Source organism: Equus przewalskii, chromosome 1, assembly GCF_037783145.1.
Source record: "Equus przewalskii isolate Varuska chromosome 1, EquPr2, whole genome shotgun sequence".
Taxonomy (NCBI): Eukaryota; Metazoa; Chordata; class Mammalia; order Perissodactyla; family Equidae; genus Equus; species Equus przewalskii.
The window spans coordinates 160,278,679-160,300,320 of NC_091831.1; the positions used below are offsets into that span (position 1 = coordinate 160,278,679).

At 38.8% G+C, this 21,642-nt stretch overlaps 1 protein-coding gene and 1 pseudogene across 1 annotated transcript; both read left to right on the forward strand.

Annotated features, from left to right (window-relative positions):
• Positions 1-4,165: 4,165 nt before the first annotated feature.
• LOC103560895 (macrophage metalloelastase pseudogene) lies at positions 4,166-5,818 on the forward strand (annotated as a pseudogene).
• Positions 5,819-18,682: 12,864 nt separating this feature from the next.
• LOC103560896 (olfactory receptor 6E1-like) lies at positions 18,683-19,903 on the forward strand. Its single transcript, XM_070586402.1, has one exon. It carries the CDS (start codon positions 18,797-18,799, stop codon positions 19,772-19,774), a length of 978 nt encoding a protein of 325 aa, XP_070442503.1. The 5' UTR covers positions 18,683-18,796; the 3' UTR covers positions 19,775-19,903.
• The last annotated feature ends 1,739 nt before the right edge of the window (positions 19,904-21,642 follow it).

Sequence of the window (21,642 nt, forward strand, 5' to 3'; positions counted from 1 at the left end):
AATAGGGCTGGCCCATGTAACCAATAGAATATGATGATGGGTAACTTTCGAGGCTAGGTCATAAAAGTCATTACAACTTCCAACTTGCTCTCTTTTGGACTACTCACTCTGAATGAAGCCCACATGGAGAGTAACGGAGGTTTCTTGACAACATTCAGCACTATCTTGCTAGGTAGGTGAGTAAGCCATCTTGGAAGCGCATCCTCTATCCCGTCAAGCTTCCAGATGATGGTAGCTATAGGCAACATCTTGACTGCAACCTCACAAAACACCCTGAGCCAGAACCACCCAGTTAAGCCACTCCTGAATCCCTGACCCACAGCAACTCTTAGATGTGTTTATTGTTTTAAGGCACTAAGTTTTGGGTTATTTATTATGCAGCAATAGGTAACTAGTATATACTCTTTGAATAACTTCTTTTGGCTTAGAGTAGTTTGTAATAGATTATTGTTAGTTGTGTAATAGGATGTCCAGTGGAATTTTTCCTATTGTCTTAGAATTGTGAAAAAAAGCTGACTAAAACATGCCCTAAGTACCCCATATTCTAAATTCAAGAAGGCAACAACAGTTGGGGCCCCGTCAGATTTCTCCTGGGGCTTACTGGAAGGCACTGGGGCAGACAAGTCTCACCACTGACTATCACCCCATCCACATCCACATGCACACATACATAGGTCTAAATAGGAAAGTACTGAGAAGAGAGCAGATTTTAGGTCTTTAAGGAAGGGTATTAGCTCTCCCTGAAACCATAAGAGATACCTTAAAAAAGGCAATTTATTCCTTTTCTCCACCCCCACCCCACTATGCCCCAGTTCTGCTTGCGCAGTGAATTTACTTATCTGCTCTGTGTTAAAGGGAAATGAGATTTGGAGAGAGGCAAGGCTTGGGGGGCGTGCAGCCATGGGGCATCCTGCACAAGTGCTGTTTGATGGGCAAGGATGTGTTTCTCATGGTTCAAGTATACAAAGAAGGTAGTGGGATCCCACCCAGAAGAAAGGTAACTAGCAAAGGGGACTCAACAGCAAGAGACCATGAGAAGGATGGACTTTGATGGGGACTGAGGGAGGGTGGAAGAGGTAAAACAGAGTCAGATCTGTGCTGCAGGACCCTTTGAGGAGTCCGCAATGAGATGCCTGCCACATAGAGCCCTTCAACAGCTAGTCAGCCTTGGCTAGAAGAGCAAAGATAATCCACAGAGAAAGGACTGCAATCCCTCTGGTTAAACAAGTGATTTCTCTCTCTTCTCTGCTTCCCCTAGAAGGATCTAGCTTCTAGAAGAATGAAGAAGGAGGGGTGTTTGAAGCCAGGACTGCTTTTCCTCACCCTCTACTCTAAATTCATTGATGCTAGAGCCAAAAACAGGCTGATCCTTTGCGAGTAAAAAACTCAGAATTGAGTTTGAGATTAAAGGGTTAAACTGATGAGCATTTAAAACTAAGCAAGACTCAGTCTTAAACACCAAATTTGAGAACTAAAAGTGACTGGAAACATATAGACTCTGGATGAGATATTATAGAGCCTGTGACCTATTAGAAAAGAGGAGTTATACATATCTCAATTGGGAAGCAGTTATTGGAAAAAATAAAACTGTCCTATGATTTTATCCCTGTTAATTGGGACTCCTCAACAAACCCACCATATTAAAAAAAAAGAAAACAACCTCAATCAAGGCACCTAATGTTCTGAAAAAAATTCAACACAGTGGACAGTATTACCAAAAGAGATTTCTCCTCATGCCAGAGGAGTAAAATTTCCTCAGATATGACAAGATTTCAAGGACCGGAAAATACTCTATGACCATATACTCACAGTGTGATGTCTTTATGTATGGATCTTTCCAGGGAAGACCACCACCTGAACTGGAGGGCAGAAAACGTGAAAGAGCATCAGTGCTCAGTTTCTAGACCTTTCCTCTTCTTTATCTCCCACTAACTCTCTGGGTGAACTCATCCAGTCCCATGGCTTTAAAAATCACCTTTATACTGATGACTCTAAAATTTATGTCTCCAGACTCAATCTGTCCCCCTCAGCTCAGAATCACATATTCAGTTACCTACTCAGTATCTTCTCTTGAGTGACCATTCCTCAAACAAAAAACAGCCAGACCACCTCCAAGAAGGCTCACAGTTGACAAGCCCAATTGCATGTTTAGACTATCCCACCGGCTTTATAGTTCCCTGGTATAGTTTTGCTTCCTAGTCTTCATACCCTTGTATGGTCTCCTTTTATAATGAATGAGGCTGATCCATATAACCAATAGGATATCAAGGAAATGGTGGTGTATGTCTTTCAAAGATAGGTCATAAAAGTCTTTTCAGCTTCCAACTTACTTTTTCTTAGATCACTCACTCTGAAGGAAACCAACTACCATGTCCTAAGGACATTCAAGCAGCCCTATGGAGAGATCCACACAGCAAGGAATTGACGCCTCTAGCCAACAGCCAGGATGAACTTGCCGGAAATGAGAGAAGATCTTTCAGCTCGACAGACCTTCAGATGACTGCAGCCCCTGCTGATACCTTGGCTGCAGCATCATGAGACAACCCTGAGCCAGAACCATCGAGAAATTATGTGAAACAACTAGCATCATGGTTTTAACTTGGCAAGTTTGGGGCAATTTGTCACCTACCATTAGATAACTAATGATATTTTGGCTTGATATTTTGGCTCATCGTCCTCTAATGATGTTGTCTACTCTGTTAGGCAACGATATGGAGGAAGGCCTGAACCCCAGATTATGTCAGTCCCAACAAGCTCAGGGTGGAGGTGGGAGAAACCTAGAGTGAAAAGCCCCAGGCATCTAAAAAGCTCTAGGACTTCCTTCTTGCTCCTTAAAGCATGTGTTCAAATCATAGAGTCCTCTTGACTCCAGTGATGAGCAGCTTTAAGGGGAGATCTTCCTTTGAGAATTTAGAGTAGAAAAGGTAAAAGAGCCACTGCCTCAAGTTGATGAGTCTCCATCTGTTTTTCTCAGCTCCTCATAAGCACTGGGCTTCTGCACTATCCTGATTTTACTCTTGACGCCATCTGGACCAGTGTGCTGAGCCCACCAGAATAATTGTGAAGGAGAAGCAAAGAGCACAACTCAAGTATTTCTTTTCCTGTTTTAATCTCCCACAACCATGCCTGACTGCCTCCTGCTCTAGGCCAAAGCCACTACCACCACACACATACACACACACACAGACTCATACCCAAACCTGTTCAAAACTGCCCTCACTCCTTATCCCCAGAAAGCCAGGAATTTCTTATGGCTTTTTCAAGTCTTGGTATTTTCCCTCTCTGATTCCTCTGTTATTGACCTTGAGGAAGGGAGGCTGCGGTTATATTACTTCAGCATCTTGGCAGGAATTGAACCAACCTAGAATTCTTTACCCAGACAAATTATCAATCCAGTGCCAGGGAAAGATATTTTCACACAAATTCTCAAAAAAAAAAGTTACATTTCATGTGCCCTTTCTCAAGCAGCTATTGGACGATATGCTCCATCAAATGAAGTCAAGAAACATGAAGTCATGGGACTTCATGAGACAGGAATCAGATTTAGTGAACCCACAGAATAATGGTAAAGGAAGATCCTCAGGTGTTGGTGATAGCTATAAACCAGATATAGAGATATAGGCAATCTCTGGAGATTGAAACAGTTCATAAGGCTATGGGAGGGGCTTACTCAAGATGATGAAATTTATAAAATTTGACGTTTTATATTTGACAAATTATATAACTTGTCCTAGAAAATTGGACAACTAGCAAAGAGTTCAGGGTTGAATTACTGATAATACATAATGAACTAAGAAAATGAAAAAAAATACAAGTATTAATTCCAGGGACAGCAAAAGAAAGTGCAGGAAATAAACTGTGAATAGCATTTGCATCAATAATGTAAACACCAAATATTAATTGAGCCAAAATTACAATATAAATATATTGGAAGTGCAAGGGAAGGGAAGGGTACATATGTGTGGTGGAGGCAGGGGAAGGAAAGAGTGAAACTCTCATCTTCCACGGTAGAAAGTCAACAGATAATGCCTAACACTGAAAAACCAAGAAGTAGCAATATAAGCATATTATTTAGAGACATGAAGACAAATATTAAAAGAGTTTAAAGTGGTTGCCACTAGAAAAGGTGAAACAAGGATTCATTGGAAGAAAGAGAGACTATTGCTTTTCATAATTAGTCTTGTAGGACCTTGTGATTCTTTTTAAAATGCATATATGTAACGTAGGTTAACAAATAAAGGAAAAGGAACAGAGTAAATTGGGTTAAACCTTTCAGGAGAAGTTTAGAATGAAGTTTCTTCTATTGATACTGGTCCAGCAGGTGGCTGCTTCTGGAGCTGTTCCCCTGACTAACAATACAAGCCCAAGTGAAAGCTATGTGGTATTTGCTCAAAGGTACTTGATAAGCTTTTATGGCCTCAAGATGGAGACAATTCCAATGACAAAAATGAAAGTCAATAGGAACTTCATGGAGAATAAAATTCAGGAAATGCAGCAATTCTTGAGACTAAAAGTGACGGGGCAACTGGACACATCTACTCTGGACATGATGCACAGACCTTTATGTGGAGTGCCTGATGTTTATAATTTCAGGATAATGCAAGGGAAGCCAGTATGGAAGAAACATTTTACCACCTATAGAATCAACAATTACATTCTGGATATGAAGCCTGAGGATGTTGACTACGTCTCCAGAAAGCTTTTCAAGTATGGAGTGATGTGGCCCCCTGAAATTCAGAAAGATTAATGTAGGCGAGGCTGACATTGATATAATTTGCACCTGGAGCTCATGGACACTATAGTCCTTTTGATGATAGGAATGGAATCATAGCCCATGCTTTTGGACTTGGACCTGGTATTGGAGGAGACGCACATTTTGATGAGGCTAAAATCTGGACTGAAAGCTGTAAAGACACAACTTGTTCCTAGTTGCTGTTCATGAGCTTGGTCATCCCTTGGGTCTTGGCTATTCCCATGATCCAAAGCCCATAATGTTCCCCCCCCCCCCACAGTTATATTGACCCCAACACATTTCACCTCTTTGCTGATGACATACATGGCATTCAGTCTCTCTATGGAGCCCCATAAAATTAGCAACCCTCATCAAATCCTGACAGTACAGACTCAGCTACCTGTGACCCCAATTTTAGTTTTGATCCTGTCACTATAGAGGGAGATGAAATCTTTTTCTTTAAAAACAAGTTCTTCTGGTGGAAGCTTTCTGAGAGTCCATAGAATGGTGTTAGTTTAATTTCTTTCTTATGGCCAATCTTACCATCTGGCATTCAAGCCACTTATGAAATTGGAGCCAGAAATGATGTTTTTCTTTTTAAAGATGCTAAGTACTGGTTAGTCATCAATTTAAGATCACAATCAAACTATCTCAAGAGCATACATTCTTTGGGCTTCCCCTACTCTGTGAAAAAAATTGATGGAGCTGTTTTTAACCCACTTCTCTATAAGACCTGCTTCTTTGTAGATAACCAATACTGGAGGTATGATGAGAAGAGACAATACATAGACCCCAATTATTCCAAATTGATTACCATGTGCTTCCCAGAAATTGGGCATAAATTGATTCAATCTTCTATTATAACTGACAAGACTATTTCTTCCAGGGGTCTGAGATACTTGAATATGATGTCCTATCCCATTGTGTCACCAAAAGGCTGAAAAGCAATATCAAGTTTGGTTCTTAGGAATGGTATAAATTAATGGTATTTGTCAATTCATTTCAGTTTATTAAGTATTTATTGCATACTTGCTGTGTGTCCAGTGTACCAGCATGTACAGCTATATGTATCATGCATATATACCAGCACGTATAGCTATATGTATCATAAAATAAGGTAAAATCTATAGGCCATAGACAAATGATTATATAGCTAGGTGATTCTACAAAATACATAAGATTTTTTGATTTTGAAAACCTTCATTTTTAAGTTTTACTTAACTCTACTATTAAGTTTGAAAATAGATATCTTAAAAGGCCAGGAGAATATCTTGATTCCTAACATCCTTGAACTGAGAAATTGTAATAGTTTCTCTGGCTTAAATAAAGTTAAGAAATTATTATTTTGTATGACCATTAGATGTTTCAGCAAGAATATCATTTTAGGGGCTAGCCCCATGGCCTGGTGGTTAAGTTTGACTCATTCTGCTTCCGCAGCCCAGGTTCACGGGTTTGGATCCCAGGCACAGACCTACGCCACTTGTCAGCCATGCTGTGGCAGTGACCCACATATAAAGTAGAGGAAGATTGGCACTGATGTTAGCTCAAGGCTAATCTTCCTCAAGCAAAAAAAGAGGCAGATTAACAACAGATGTTAGCTCAGGTCTAATTTTCCTCAGCAAAAAAAAGGAATATCATTTTAATTCATTTGGAATAAAAATACATTATACCTAGAACTTTAAAAATGACAAAAATGTGGGTACTACATAAGTAAATTATATAATTATGGTGATAATGTAATTTTATTCTGTTGTCTGTGTTGACTTTTCTAATATCTTATGTAAAGTATATATATATATTATTTTGCTCAAATAAAATCTTTGAAAAAGTTTATATATATATATATAAGCTTTTTAAAGAGAGATAACAGTTGATAAATTTCCAGATTTTATTTTTTTAACAGCACCCTGAATCCTAAGCAGTATAAATAAAAATAAATCCTCACTAGGCCTATGCCAGTAAAACTACAGGTCATTAAAGATACAAAGTACCAGAGATAAAAGATAAAAGAACACCAATTTGACAGCAGAAGTCTCAACAACTGAGAGGTCAAGATACAATGAAAATAAAGCTTCAAAAAACCAAGGGAAAATAACTGCCAACTTTTGTGTCTGTATCCAGCAAAACACTCACCCAAGAGTGAATGTGAAATAAAGACATCTTCATACAAAGACTAAGAGTTTATCACTTTTAAATCCTTGCAGAAAAATCTGCTAAAGGATTTACTTCAGGAAGAAAGCTGAAGTTAGGCGTAAGAAAAGAGATGCAAGAAGTAATAATAAGCAAACGATTTGGTAAATATGTGAGTAAATCAAAACAAACATTAACTATAAAAAGCAATAATTATTTTGACTAATCTGGTAGGTATTGTTTAAAACAAAATGACATGAAAGATAGAAGGGGCTTGATAATAACATGGAAGATAGGGGAGGGGTCGATCTGTGTTAACGTTCTTGTATTGTTTAGAAGAAAGGAAAGATATTTATTAACTTAGGATGTTGTTAAGCCAAAAATGCATGTTAAAAGCTTAAGGTACCTACGAAAAGAACATAAGCAAAATGTATAACTTCCAAATAGCAATGGAAAAATGAGGGTCAGAGATAAACAATAAAGAAAATTGGATCAATCCAATAGAAGACAAGAAAAGGGGGACAGAAAATATGGGAGAAAAAAAGGAAAAGCATGGTAAACATAAAGTACAAAACAATTTAGTAGAAATAGATTCCAATTCATAAATAATCGCAATAAATAAAACATATTAAAACCCCTAGTTAAAAGATAGAGATCCCAAGATGGATACACATACAAAATAACTCAGCTATAAGCTTTTTAAGGAAACACACCTAATACACAGTAGCACAAAAAGTTTGATAAAATAAAGGGATGGAAAAAGATATACCAGAAGAAAGCTGGTATTGCTATATTAATATCAGACTAAGCGGAATTTAAGGCAAAACATAAAAAAGGATTATGAAGAATAGGAGGGTTGTTACATAGGATAAAGGAAGGAAGATAAAACACTTGAACCTGTACACATCTATCCACATAGCCCTAAAAGATATAAAACAAAACATGACAGAACTACAAGGAGTAACTGATAAATCACAATCATAATAGATTTTAACACTTTTCTTTCAGAAACTGATGTAGTAGTCCCCCTTATCCACAGCTTCACTTTCCATGGTTTCAGTTACCCATGGTCAACTGTGGCCAAAAAATATTAAATGGAAAATTCCAGAAAAAAGCAGTTCATAAGTTCTAAATTGTACACCGTTCTGAGTAGTGTGATGAAATCTCGCCAGCCCACTGTCCCACCCAGAACACTGCATCACAATGCTTACAGCATTCACCTCACTTCATCTTATCACATGGGCATTGTATCATCTCACATCATCACAAGAAGAAGGGTGAGTACAGTACAGTAAGGCATTTTGGGAGAGAGAAAGACCACACTCACATGATTTTTATTACACTATATTGCTATAATAACTATTTGTATTAGTTATCGTTGTTAATCTCTCGCCATGCCTAATTTATAAATTAAACTTTATCATAGCTATGTATGTACAGGAAAAAACATACTATATATACAGTTGAGCACTATCTGAGGTTTCAGAAATCCTCTGGGAGTCTTGGAATGTATTCTCCGTGGATAAGGCGGGACTACTGTATATCAATCAGACAAAAGGTTTGTTGGGCTGTAAAAAAATTGAATACAATTAGCAAGCTTGGTCTCATGAATATAGAACCCTATGTCTAAAAATTAAAGAATATACATTCCTTTCAGCACAGATCATTTACAAAAATTGACCACTGACAGGATCACAAAGCAAGTCTCAACAAATATTGCTAAAACTCATCATAAAGAGAGTCTTGGAGAGGTGGGAAAAAGGGAGGGATGCGGATTTCCTCCTCTCCTTGGAAAGCCCAGAGATGCTGTCCAGAGATGATGAGTTAAAAGACAGAGATTTATATCAATTGAAGATACAAGAGTAATAGAAGAACTGAAAGTAAAAATAACAAAATTGGGAGGAGATGTTTGAGAAGGAAAGGAGTTACTGTAAGTGAGCAAAATTACTCACCTTTCATAAAAGGAAATAAGTAGATGTTGCTTAACGTAGGTAAATCAAAAAACAGCAGTGTAAATATATTATTCTAGAGTTGTAGATGTAACCAACAGACAAATTTAAAACAAAAATGGATAATTTATTTAATAATAATTTAATTAATATAATAAATATTATTTAATAATAATAGTAATGACAGATGCACAAGTTACACATCAGAGATATTGTGGGAAAAATCAGAAGGGAAAGGAAGGAAGCTAATGCGTATTGAATACATATTACATATGAGGAAAATGAGGCTTAGAGAATGAGGGTCACCAGCTAGCAGACTGCAGAACTGGTATACACATCCAGGTTTATCTGACTCTAAGGTCAGAGACTTTTTCACTATACCACATAGTTAATGGACCAAGAGTCACTAGCCCACAGAGCAAGAGAACACTGCCACATTTTTATTGAGAAAGGATTAATAATCTAAATTACGCTTATATTGCAAAGTTTACTTATAGCAATTTGATATGTGTACTTCTACATAAATGTCTTGTACATTTTACATAAATATTTAGTTAATTAATTTATAACACTATCTGATACCAAGGAAAGCAAATACTAATCTCAGTTCACGAACTCATGTGTACACCAAATTTAACTTTCTTGATATTTTTAAAACTCAGCTTAATTTCCCTAGATGCCCCATTAACCTGATAGTGGAAATTACATCTCAGTCAATTCTGAGTTCTCCGCCAGTACGCTTTTCTTCAGTGTTGTGTCTAAGTTCTGAGGAGGAGGGGAGGAGGCAAGGAGGTGTCCAGTCCTTTGCCCATGTCTCTTCTGGATCCTCCCATCCTGCCCCAGGTCATCAGTCCACAGGTAGCTGGGGAATCACTCCTCATTCTCATCAGTGAGGCCCTTGCAGGTTGGACAGCTCTCCCTGCTACTTCTGTACCCCTCTCTGGTGCTATAGACTTTGTTACTCTATTTCTGTACCTATCTGAGCTTTGGGAAACTCTTTGATGCTCTCGAAGGTCCCACCTGCCTAGAAACCTTGTGCAGGTATTGCCTGCATGGTATTGCCTCTATGGTATTGCCACTGCCTCAAGCTCTCCCCAGAAAACAAATCATAATGCTTTCTGTTTAAGACCCACAAGCCTATGTGGGGTTCTGTCATCTCCCCTCTTGGACTCAGCCTCGGGTTGGGAAAGGGCAGAGTATAATGCTCCTTCCCAAGGACCCTCCAGCTCAGAGCTATCCTTTCTTCCCCTTCAAGTCTCCTCTTCCCACTATTTTGCAGATCTCGGGAAATAAGAAGCCTAGACGTAATTCATCAGGTTTGTTCCAGGCCCTGAGTCCTAAACTTCAAAAGGCTTTACTCTGCCTTCTGCAATAACATTTCTTTCCCAGTCTTCTCACCCAAGTGGGAGGAATGAAATAGCTAGGAAGCATAAGAAATTACCATAAAAACAATGGTTAACATTTTAAAATTGTGATACCACCATATGGGTACTGCATCAGATACTGGAAATACAAAGAAAAATCCAATTTAATTCCTAATGTTAGAATTTGTTCCAGGGTCACCCAGCTAGTAGGGAGACACAGAGGAAAAACCCAACAGTGATAATATTGTATTTAGTGAATATCAGAAATCATATTTATACATGAAAGGAATGTGGTTGGGCAGGGGAGGAGGGGAACCACTCAGAAAACTTTTCCCAGGGAAAACTCTACATGATTTTTGCCAGGGTTGGAAAGGCATTTCAAGTAGGAAGAACAGCATATGCAAAAGCATGGAAGCCAGAGAGAACATGATAAAGGCAGTGTGGTTGGAGACTAGGTTATGTAAGAAGAAGATGAGAGAAGAAACTAGAGCAGTAGGTGAACCCAAGACTAAAAGGATATTCCTTTACTAGGAAGCTTACGTTTTATTCTGAAGGTTATTTAGAGGCATCAAATGATTTTAGGCTAGAAAATATTCTAATCTGTTTTGTGTTTTTAAAAGATCACTCTAGCAGGATGTGAAGAACTAAAGTGAGAAGGATATTAAAATCCAAATAAAAGAGAAAAGAGACAAAACTAAGGCAATGGCAGTGAGGATGGGGAAAAGGAGGAAATTCACTCACAGGATATTTTTGAGGCAAGATTACAGAAGTTGCAGTAAGAGGGTGAAGGAGAGAAAAGAGTCTAAGATCACTTCTCAAACTCTGGCTTGGGTGACCAAGGAAATGATGATACTGTTCACATAAACAAGACTACATAAGAAGGCAAAGTTTGGGTAGAAGTGGATAGGGGGAGGGAGAGATGATGCATTCACATATTTTCATTCATCAATCATTTTATTTTATTTTTTGAGTAACGTTTTTAACTTTTTAAATTTTTTTTTGAGAAAGATTAGCCCTGAGCTAACATATGCCACCAATCCTCCTCTTTTTGCTGAGGAAGATTGGCCTGAGCTAACATCCGTACCCATCCTCCTCTATTTTACATGTGGGATGCCTGTCACAGCATGGCTGGACAAGAGGTGCATAGGTCCGCACCTGGGATCCCAACCAGCAACCCCCAAGCCCCCAAAGCAGAACATGTGAACTTAACCACTGCACCACTGGGCCAGCCCCTCAATCATTATATTCTTAAAAATTCACTTGATTCAATTTTTTTAATACATAAAAATATATATGGTAAGGAATCATGCCATCAACCCTGTCCCTATCCACCCAAACTACCACATGAAACAAGGATCACTTTTATTAATCTCTGGTGTATTTTCCAGTCACTTTTAACACATTGGCTTTAAGGTGTCCAGGTAAAGATCCTCACTAAATAGTTGGATAGATGGTTCTGGCGTTCAAGAGAGATACTTGGGCTCATGAAAAATCAACTCAATAGCAAAAAATCAAATAAGCTGATTTAAAAAAATGGGCAAAGAACCCGAGTAGACATCTTTCCAAAGAAGACATGCAAATGACCAACAGGTACGCAAAAAGCTGCTCAACTAATCATCAGGGAAATGCAAATCAAAACCACAATGAGACATTGCCTCACACCTGTTACAATGGCTATTATAAAAAAGACAAGAAGTAGTAAGTGTTGGTGAGGATGTGGAGAAAAGAGAACCATTGTTGACCATTGGTGGTAATATAAGTTGGTACAGCCACTATGGGAAACAGTACGGAGGTTCCTTAAAAATTAAAAATAGAAATATCATATGATCCAGCAATCCAACTTCTGGGTATATATCAGAAGAAAAAAATCAGTATCTCAAAGAGATACATTCAAAAATCAGCTGCTTTTCTATATACTGATAAAGAACTAGCAGAAAGAGAACTCAAGAATACAATCCCATTTACAACAGCAACAAAACGAATAAAATGTCTGGGAATAAACTTAACCAAGGAGGTGAAAGACTTATACACTGAAAACTATAAGATATTATTGAAATAAATCAAAGAAGACATAAGGAATTGGAAAGATATCCCATGCTCATGGATTGGAAGAATAAACATAGTTAAAATGTCCATATTATCTAAAGCAATCTACGGATTCAATGCAATCCCAATCAGAATCCCAAAGACATTCTTCACAGAAATGAAACAAAGAATCCTAAAATTTATATGGAACAGCAAAAGACCTGAAATAGCCAAAGGAATCCTGAGAAAAAAGAACAAAGCTGGAGATATCACAATCCCAGACTTTAAAATATACTACAAAGATACAGTAATCAAAGCAGCATGGTACTGGCACAAAAACAGACACACAGATCAATGGAACAGAATTGAAAACCCAGAAATAAAACCGCACATCTATGGACAGCTCATCTTTGACAAAGGACCCAAGAACATACACAGAGAAAGGAAAGTCTCTTCAACAATTGGTATCGGGAAAACTGGACAGCCACATGCAAAAGAATGAAAGCAGACCATTATCTTACACCATGCACAAAAATTAACTCAAAATGGATTAAAGACTTAAATGTAAGACCTGACACCATAAAATTCCTAAAAGGAAATATAGGCAATACACTCTTTGACATCAATCTTAGCAGTAATTTTTCAAATACCATGTCTACTCAGGCAAGGGAAACAAAAGAAAAAAATAAACAAATGAGACTATATCAGACTAAAAAGCTTCTGCAAGGCAAAGGAAACCATGAACAAAATGAAAAGACAATCCACCAATTGGGAGAAAATATTTGCAAATCATATATCTGGCAAGGGGTTAATTTCCAAAATATATTAAGAACTCACACAACTCAAAAAGAAAAAAACAAACAACCTGATCAAAAAATGGGCAGAGAATATGAACAGACATTTTTCCAAAGAAGACATACAGATACCCTGCAGGCACATGAAAGGATGTTCAACATCACTAATTATTAGGGAAATGTAAATCGAAACTACAATGAGATATCCCTCACACTAGTCAGAGTGATAATAATTAACAAGACAAGAAATAACAAGTGTTGGAGAGGATGTGGAGAAAAGGAACCACTCATACACTGCTGGTGGGAATGTAAACTGGTGCAGCCACTATAGAAAACAGCATGGAGATTTCTCAAAAAATTAAAAATAGAAATACCATATGATACAGCTATCCAGCTACTGGATATTTATCCAAAGAACACGAAATCAACAATTCAAAGAGATTTATGCACGCCTGTGTTCATCGCAGCATTATTCACAATAGCCAAGATGTGGAAGCAACCCAAGTGCCAATCAACAGATGAATGGATAAAGAAGATATGGTGTATATATACAATGGTATACTACTCAGTCACAAGAAAAGACAAAATTGTGCAATTTGCAACAACATGGATGGACCTTGAGGGTATTATGCTAAGCGAAATAAGCCAGACGGCATGATTTCATTCATAAGTGGAAGATAAACACACGGATAAGGAGAACAGATTAGTGGTTACCAGAGGGGAAGAGGATGTGGGAGGGTGAAAGGGGTAAGGGGCACATATGTATGGTGACAGATAAAAACTAGACTATTGGTGGTGAACACGATGCAATCTATACAGAAACGGATGTATAATAATGTACACCTAAAATTTACACAATGTTATAAACCAACATGACCTACTACTCAGCTATAAGAGAAAAGATGAAATCTTGCCATTTGTGACAACATGGATGGACCTTGAGGGTATTATGCTAAGTGAAATAAGGGAGATGGAGAAAGTCAAATACTGTATGATCTCACTCATAAGTAGGAGATAAAAACAACAACAACAAACACATACATGCAGAGATTAGATTGGCAATTACCAGAGGGAAAAGGGGCAGGGAGAAGGGCAAAAGAGGTGACAGGGCATATGTGTATGGTAATGGGTGGTAACTAGTCTTTGGACGTGAATATGATGTAGTCTACACAGAAATTGAAATATAATGATGTGCACCTGAAATTTATATAATGTTAAGATCAATGTTAACTTAATAAAAAAATAAAGAAATGTGGTATATATAGAGATAGTTTATATATATATATATATATATATATATATAATGGAATATTATTCAACCATATAAAAGAAGAAAATTCTGCTATTTGCAACGACATGAATGAACCTGCAAAGCATTATGCTAAGTGAAATAAGCCAGACAAAGACAAATACTGTATGCTATCACTTATATGTGGAATCTAAACAAAGAAACAAATATAAAGTTGAACTCATAGAAACAGAGTAGAATGGTGGTTGCCAGGGGCTGAGGGGTGGAGGAAATGGGGAGATGTTGGTCAAAGGTTACAAACTTCTAGCTATAAGATAAATAAGTTCTGGGGTCCTTTGGTACAGCATGGTGTTCCTAGCTAATAAGACTGTATTGTACACTTGAAATTTGCTGAGAGTAGATCTTAAGCGTTCTCACCACACGTACAAAAAAAATGGTAACTGTGTGAGGTGATGGATGTGTTAATTAACTTCATTGAAGTAAATCATTTCACGATGTATACGTATATTAAATCATACACTTTAAATAAATATATTATTTGTCAATTATATGTCAATAAACCTGGAGAAAATTTTAATCTCAACTTTTTCCTTTCCTTCTCTTTTGTCCCTTCCCCCCAGGACCCCATCATGAGGTAGGGATCAGGCTAGGATTAGCCAAGGTTCCATATTGCTTGTGATGGTTCCTTACATCCATATAACAACAGAGCTGCCTAATATTAGACATGAGCCCCAATTTCAGAGGCATAATTAGATTTATTACTTTAACTAAAAGTAACTGTTATTCTTAATCTCAACAAACAACAGAAACTTTTGTTTGCAAAGTTGTAGGAAGTTAACAGCCAAGAGAGTTAGGAAGAGGCTGAGTGAGGCTCATTATACTAATTCTCCGGGGATCCCAAACCCCATCAAATTTGGAAGAACAGTAGCTCCCTTAAGAAAACAAAGTTGCAACCCAAATCTTTCAGCCCTGATGTCACCTCCACAAAGAGCTGTTTATTCCAGGAGTAGCTCACCTACTGTCTCTTAGAGCCATACTGTCTACAGAAGAAATATCACCTCACAGAGACGGGGCCAATTTGAGAATGTAATAAAAGTCTTTATCAGTCAAAATCACCCACATTAGTCCAAGAAGAGGATGAAGGAGGATTGTGCTGAATGACAACTGTACTCTTTCAAGTTTTTTTCCAGGATGAGCTTGCTGAAAATGGAAGATTTCAAAACATTCTGGACTCATCAGATCCTGTGAGCTGAATGATGACGAAGTCCAAGGAAACGATTCTCTTACCCAGGGAATGCTGCTAACCATTCAGGACGCTATGGAAAAGGAGAGGTGTTTTTAAAGAATGCTATCAAATTCATGAGAGAGAGACATCTCACACCAGTAGTATAAGATCTGCATTTAGAGCCCACAGACAACAGTGCAACCTCAAGAAATATCCATGAGAACCAAATATCTTCTGCAATCTTGTGAGTAATTTGGAATGGCCTGACTGGGACTTCCCAGGGGGCTGCTAGACACCTGACCCTGGACCTTTAGGGTAATCTCTACCTTGTCACTGCACAGGAGGGTAAAGCAGCAGTGGCTTCCCCAAACACTCCTCTTCCTGGCACCTGTTTTATATATTCCTTTATAATATGGCACACTGAGCACACGCACTGGGTCTCATTCCTAACTTTAGCCCCACCCTCCGGGTCCATGTTAGGCAAGTCAACGTTTATCCAGTCAGAGCCATTAAGTTACTCACTCACATTGAGGAATTTTGCCTGTCAACCTTGTGCTCTGTTTTCCCCTTGGAAAACCCAAAGCTCTGGACAACATCGAGTCTGGGTGAAACTTTAAATGCTTTTCCTTAGATGGAGAAGAACTCACCCTCCTTCTAAGTGTACTAGAACTGCCCAGAAGGCTATGCATTTCTAGCCATGGCAGGACAAACCTCCAGGGCATCCATAGAGACTTTCCCACTGAGCACTACATGACTGACCCTTAAAGCAATGAATGATCGAGGTGGAGTGCAATCATGTCCAGGCTCTCTGGCTGCCAAGCAAGTCTCCCCTTTCACTCATCAAGCATGTGAGGTACAGAAAGAAATGCCTGGGATTCATGAAGTGGCCCACTTCCCTTTGTATCTGGAAGGCCCCCCAGCTGTTGACCTCTGGTTTGAAACAGGAAAAAAACAGAAGATTGTCAGCAGCTCTGTCTATGCGCTATATCCATGGGCTGGTCACAATGTCTCTTATTGCTTTCTCAGAGCTAAGCTCATGATTCAGCACGAACCCAGAGCTTTTTCTTCCTCTCCCACTCATAGTCAACTCTTCCTCATCTTAGTCACTATTCCATCTTTCTCCCAATGTGTCCAACCCAGGACTTTGTCTAAATAATACAATCCTATTTGCTCCTAATGACGTTTCCGGGTATCACATTCATGTTGGATTCCGCTTCTGTTGTGGAAAGAGTTAGGTAAATTCCTTGGCCACCTGGGCTCACATTTGAACCAAATGATTAGGCTGCAGAGACTTCCTTTTCAAATTACTGTTGAATCTAGACAATGTTGAGCCTAGAAATAACCTGAGGGGAAGAGCCCTCGTTATATCCTCAGAGGCTGATTGTCTATTTTGTGTACCTTAGTAACTGTCAACAAATTTTAGATATAATGATAGCTTGTGGAATGGCTTTGAATAGTATAGGCTGTACCAAAAAGAAGGTAAAACCATAAGAAAAAGCAGAGTTTATATAGTTTACCATTTCATTCTCCCCACTAATACCCTCCAGCATCTCCCTCATTTCAAATACCTAAACTGGGTCCCAACTTTATTCTCCAGCGACTGGCAAATAATTCTTGCTACAGCTCTGCCTGATAATTAACGTAGTAGTTGATGATGCTTAAGGAAGGAAACTTTCAGGGATGCTCACTTTTAAAAAGATCTTTTTAAGGGTTTAGGGGGGTTTGCTGCTGAGAGCACTCTAGCAGACCCAATCAGACCTCTGTCTATTTACTAGCTCAAACTCTAGACACTCTCAAAGATGGAGAGTCTCCCTTTAGAGAATGTTTGTGGTCAGCCATCTCCATCTTCTCATGAGGAAAAGCAAACTATCTTCAGATGGATCAACCTAAGACTAACTGGCATATGACTCTGCAGGTTTGCTGTCCTCTAGGAAATACTGCATTAAGTATGTCCTTTCACCTTGTGTGTCAAACACCATCAAATCCATCTCTCAGACATTTGAGTTGTTATTCTCATTCAATAAATGTTTATTAAAGCAAAGTTTTTCAAAAAACTTGTTCTAAGGGCTGTGGAAAATGCAATGAGTAATAAAGAAAATTTTCACTCAATGAGCAACAAGTGAAAACCAAATATAAAATATGATAAAAATTAAATGAACTATAATAAAATTGAGGGATACAGAGGAAAGACTCACTCACTCAGAAGAGAAATCTTCATAGAAATCATAGCACTTATTGAAGACAGACTTAAAGGATAAATAGGATTTGAAAGGCTGATGATGCAAAGCTGAAAAAATACCATGTGCATAAAACATGAGCATAAAATGGATAAAGAATCCAAAGAACACAAGGAGTCGTAATATTATTGTATCTAGAGCCCATGGGAGGATGTAATGAGAGAAGAACCTGGAAATATCGTTTGGGAACAGATCACTAAAAACCTTGAATACCAAACTACCACTAAGGAATTTTTATTTATGCATCTATTACTTGGATTTTTCTTTTTTTGATTAGTGAGTGTTGTTCTTTTCTCTCATAGATTTCATTTTTCCTTTTTATTAATCCAAATATTACTAAAAGGCATCAAAGATTCAGGTAATCTTGAAACAGCAAATAGCGTCTATTTTAGCCAGTTTACCTCATGATGTAGATCCATGGAGTGAATGGCTTAGTTAAGCAAAAAGTTTACTACCCTCAAATAAACTACTTATGAAAGAAGACCCAATATTGGAGTAGAGATAAAAGTAAAAGCTATTGAAAGAAGTGATAATCTTAGGGGCAAAAGAATGCATTAAGGAATTAGGAATAAAAGTTTCATTTAAAAAAGTAAGCCAGGATAATTTTTGGATTGAGACCTTACAAAGGCCACCTCCAAATCACCACTTTCTCCTCTAACATACAGACACACCCGGGAGCAAGCATGAGACAGACACCCTCAGAAGCTCGGCAAAATAAGCTTGAGTAGGGGGCCTGGCCCCGTGGCCGAGTGGTTAAGTTCGCGCGCTCCGCTGCAGGCGGCCCAGTGTTTCGTTGGTTCGAATCCTGGGCGCGGACATGGCACCGCTCATCAAGCCACGCTGAGGCAGCGTCCCACATGCCACAACTAGAAGGACCCACAACAAAGAATATACAACTATGTACCCGGGGGCTTTGGGGAGAAAAAGGAAAAGAATAAAATCTTTAAAAAAAAAATATAAGCTTGAGTAGTCAGTGGGGGGAAGATATGTCCTTCAGAAAAAAAAGGATTCCTTCAGCTCAAAATGCCACCCTCATCCCTCTTGACTTTCACTTCCAAATGTCCTCAGATCCCCAGACATCATGACTTCTGATGCTGCACACCTCTGATTGGCCATCTCCAGCAGAGATCAGAAGAGCCATGGAGAACCACACCACTGTCACAGAGTTTGTCCTGCTAGGGCTCTCAGATGCCTGTGAGCTGCAGATGCTCATCTTCCTGGGGCTCCTCCTGACCTACAGCCTCACTCTACTGGGGAATCTCCTCATCGTGGTCATCACCCTCATGGACAGACACCTCCACACCCCCATGTACTACTTCCTCCGCAATTTTGCTGTCCTGGAGATCTGGTTCACCTCTGTCATCTTCCCCAAGATGCTGACCAACATCCTGACTGGGTACAAGACCATCTCCCTCCCAGGCTGTTTCTTACAAAGTTTCCTCTATTTCTTCCTGGGCACCACAGAGTTTTTCTTACTGGCAGTGATGTCCTTTGACAGATATGTGGCCATATGTAATCCCTTGCGTTATGCCACCATCATGAGCAAAAGGGTCTGTGTCCAGCTGGTTCTTTCTTCGTGGTTGGCAGGATTCCTTCTCATCATTGTTCCAAGTTTCATCGTATTACAGCAGCCATTCTGTGGTCCCAATATCATTAATCATTTCTTCTGTGACAACTTTCCACTCCTGGAACTCATATGTGCAGACACAAGTCTGATAGAGCTTCTTGGGTTTATTGTGGCCAATGTCAGCTTACTAGGCACTCTGTCCGTGACAGCCACCTGCTATGGACACATCCTCCACACCATCCTGTGCATCCCCTCAGCCAAGGAGAAACAGAAAGCCTTCTCAACCTGCTCCTCTCACATCACTGTTGTGTCTCTCTTCTACGGAAGCTGCATCTTCATGTATATCCGGTCAGACAAGGGTGACCAGGGGGAAGATAGAAACAAGGTGGTGGCTTTGCTCAACACCATGGTGACCCCGATGCTCAACCCCTTCATCTACACCCTGAGGAACAAACAGGTGAAGCAGGTGTTTAGGGAGCAGATGAACAAGCTCTTCTTATAAAGCTGTGGAACCAAGAGGCTGAAGCTAGGATTCCCAGAAAAGCTAAGGCAATATCTGGCCCAGGCAAGGAACTGAGCCTTTCTCATTCAGGAAAAGTTCTGATGACATGTTTCTTGGTGCCAGTCACTGTGCAACTCAGCATAAACTTGGAAGCTATATAGACCCTCAAGGCATTTTTCTTAATTATCAGATTTGACTATTTCTGTTCATTCTATCTGTGTCTGCTTGGCTTCCCAATAGAATAGAGCAAACTCTTTGAGGGCAGGGTCTAGCTCTGTAATTCACCGTTACCTTCAAGCATCAAACCATTGTCATAGACCATATAAATACTCAGCAAGTACTTGCAGACTGATTCATTGCTTTGTGTCTGTTTCTCCAGAGGAGAGCAGAACAGTCCTTAGTCGGGATCATCCTCATTTCACTCTAAGGTTCATTGATTACTATTTTGCATATATGCTCTTTTAGTATTAAAATTCATAGAAATTCCTCATTCCTATTGGTGAACGCTCTTCCAACTACCAGTTTTCTCATTTGTAAAATGTAGATGATGATGTCCATTCCAAAAGATTACGATGAAAATCAATTGAGATAGTCTATGCAGGGTACGCCCCACGGTTGGGTTCAGCATGCTCCTCTTCGACAGCTAGGGTTCGTGGGTCTGCATCCCGGGCGCAGACCTATACCACTCATCAGCCATGCTGTCACGGCAACCCACTCACAAAATAGAGGGAGATTGAGATGTTAGCTCAGGGCTAATCTCACTGAGGAAAAAGAAAAAAAAGCGACTGGAACATAGTAAGTACTCAATAAATGTTAGTTCCTTTCCTCCATTTCTCACCCCACCTGTCTCTTCCTTTTGAATTTCAAACTACTTATCAACAAAAGCATTTTTATTCAAAATGATGCAAATTTTGTATTCAAAATGTTATATGGGGGCCGGACCCGTGGCCGAGTGGTTAAGTTCGTGGGCTCTGCTGTGGTGGCCCAGTGTTTTGTGGGTTCGAATCCTGGGGGCGGACATGGCACTGCTCATTAAGCCATGCTGAGGCAGCATCCCACATGCCACAGATAGAGGGACCCACAACTAGGAATATACAACTACATGCCGGGGGGCTTTGGGGAGAAAAAGGAAAAAATAAAATCTTTAAAAAAAATGTTATATTAAATCTTATATAAACTTAAATATGATATTTGACCTATTGAAATTTGTTACTAGGATGTTCACTATTTTGATGAAGACAAAAAGAAAGCCACATCGATAAACAAGTGTTAAATAGTGAAATCAACAAACATATTAAATTATTCCAAAATATTGATTATGCAAATGCCATGTTCAAGGAAAAGTACTGTGTGGTCTGGGAGAAAATACTTAATCTATGCCTTTGAAGAATTGGAAATCTAATAAGGAGATAGAAAGTACAGAAATAACCATCATTCAGAGGAAAAATTATTTGTGTAAGAATATATCATGTGTAACTCTTCAGTGACAAATTTGAAAACCAAGAGGAAATGGTGATTTCCTAGAAAAAGAGAATTTTCAAAAATCTTAAAAGAAATACTAAACTTAATTAGACAAATTACCATATAAAGCTATCAAAATGGGATTATATATCTACTAGAAACTCAAAAACTGTGTCCTCAACAACAAAAACAAACAACCCAATACTACAAGTGACCAATAAGCACGGGAAAACATGTACAACTTCACTAACCGTTAGGAAAATGGAAATCAAAATCAAAATGAAATACTAATTCATACCCATTAAGATGACATTTTTAATAGAAAATACTAAGTGTTGCCAAGAATGTGGAGAAATTAGACCCCTCATGCAGAAACCTTGGAATGCAAAATGGTACAGCCACTGTGG

What these genes read in the sequence shown, in the direction of transcription:
- LOC103560896 (XM_070586402.1), top strand. Translation starts at nt 18,797, where the DNA reads ATGCTGCACACCTCTGATTGGCCATCTCCAGCAGAGATCAGAAGAGCC.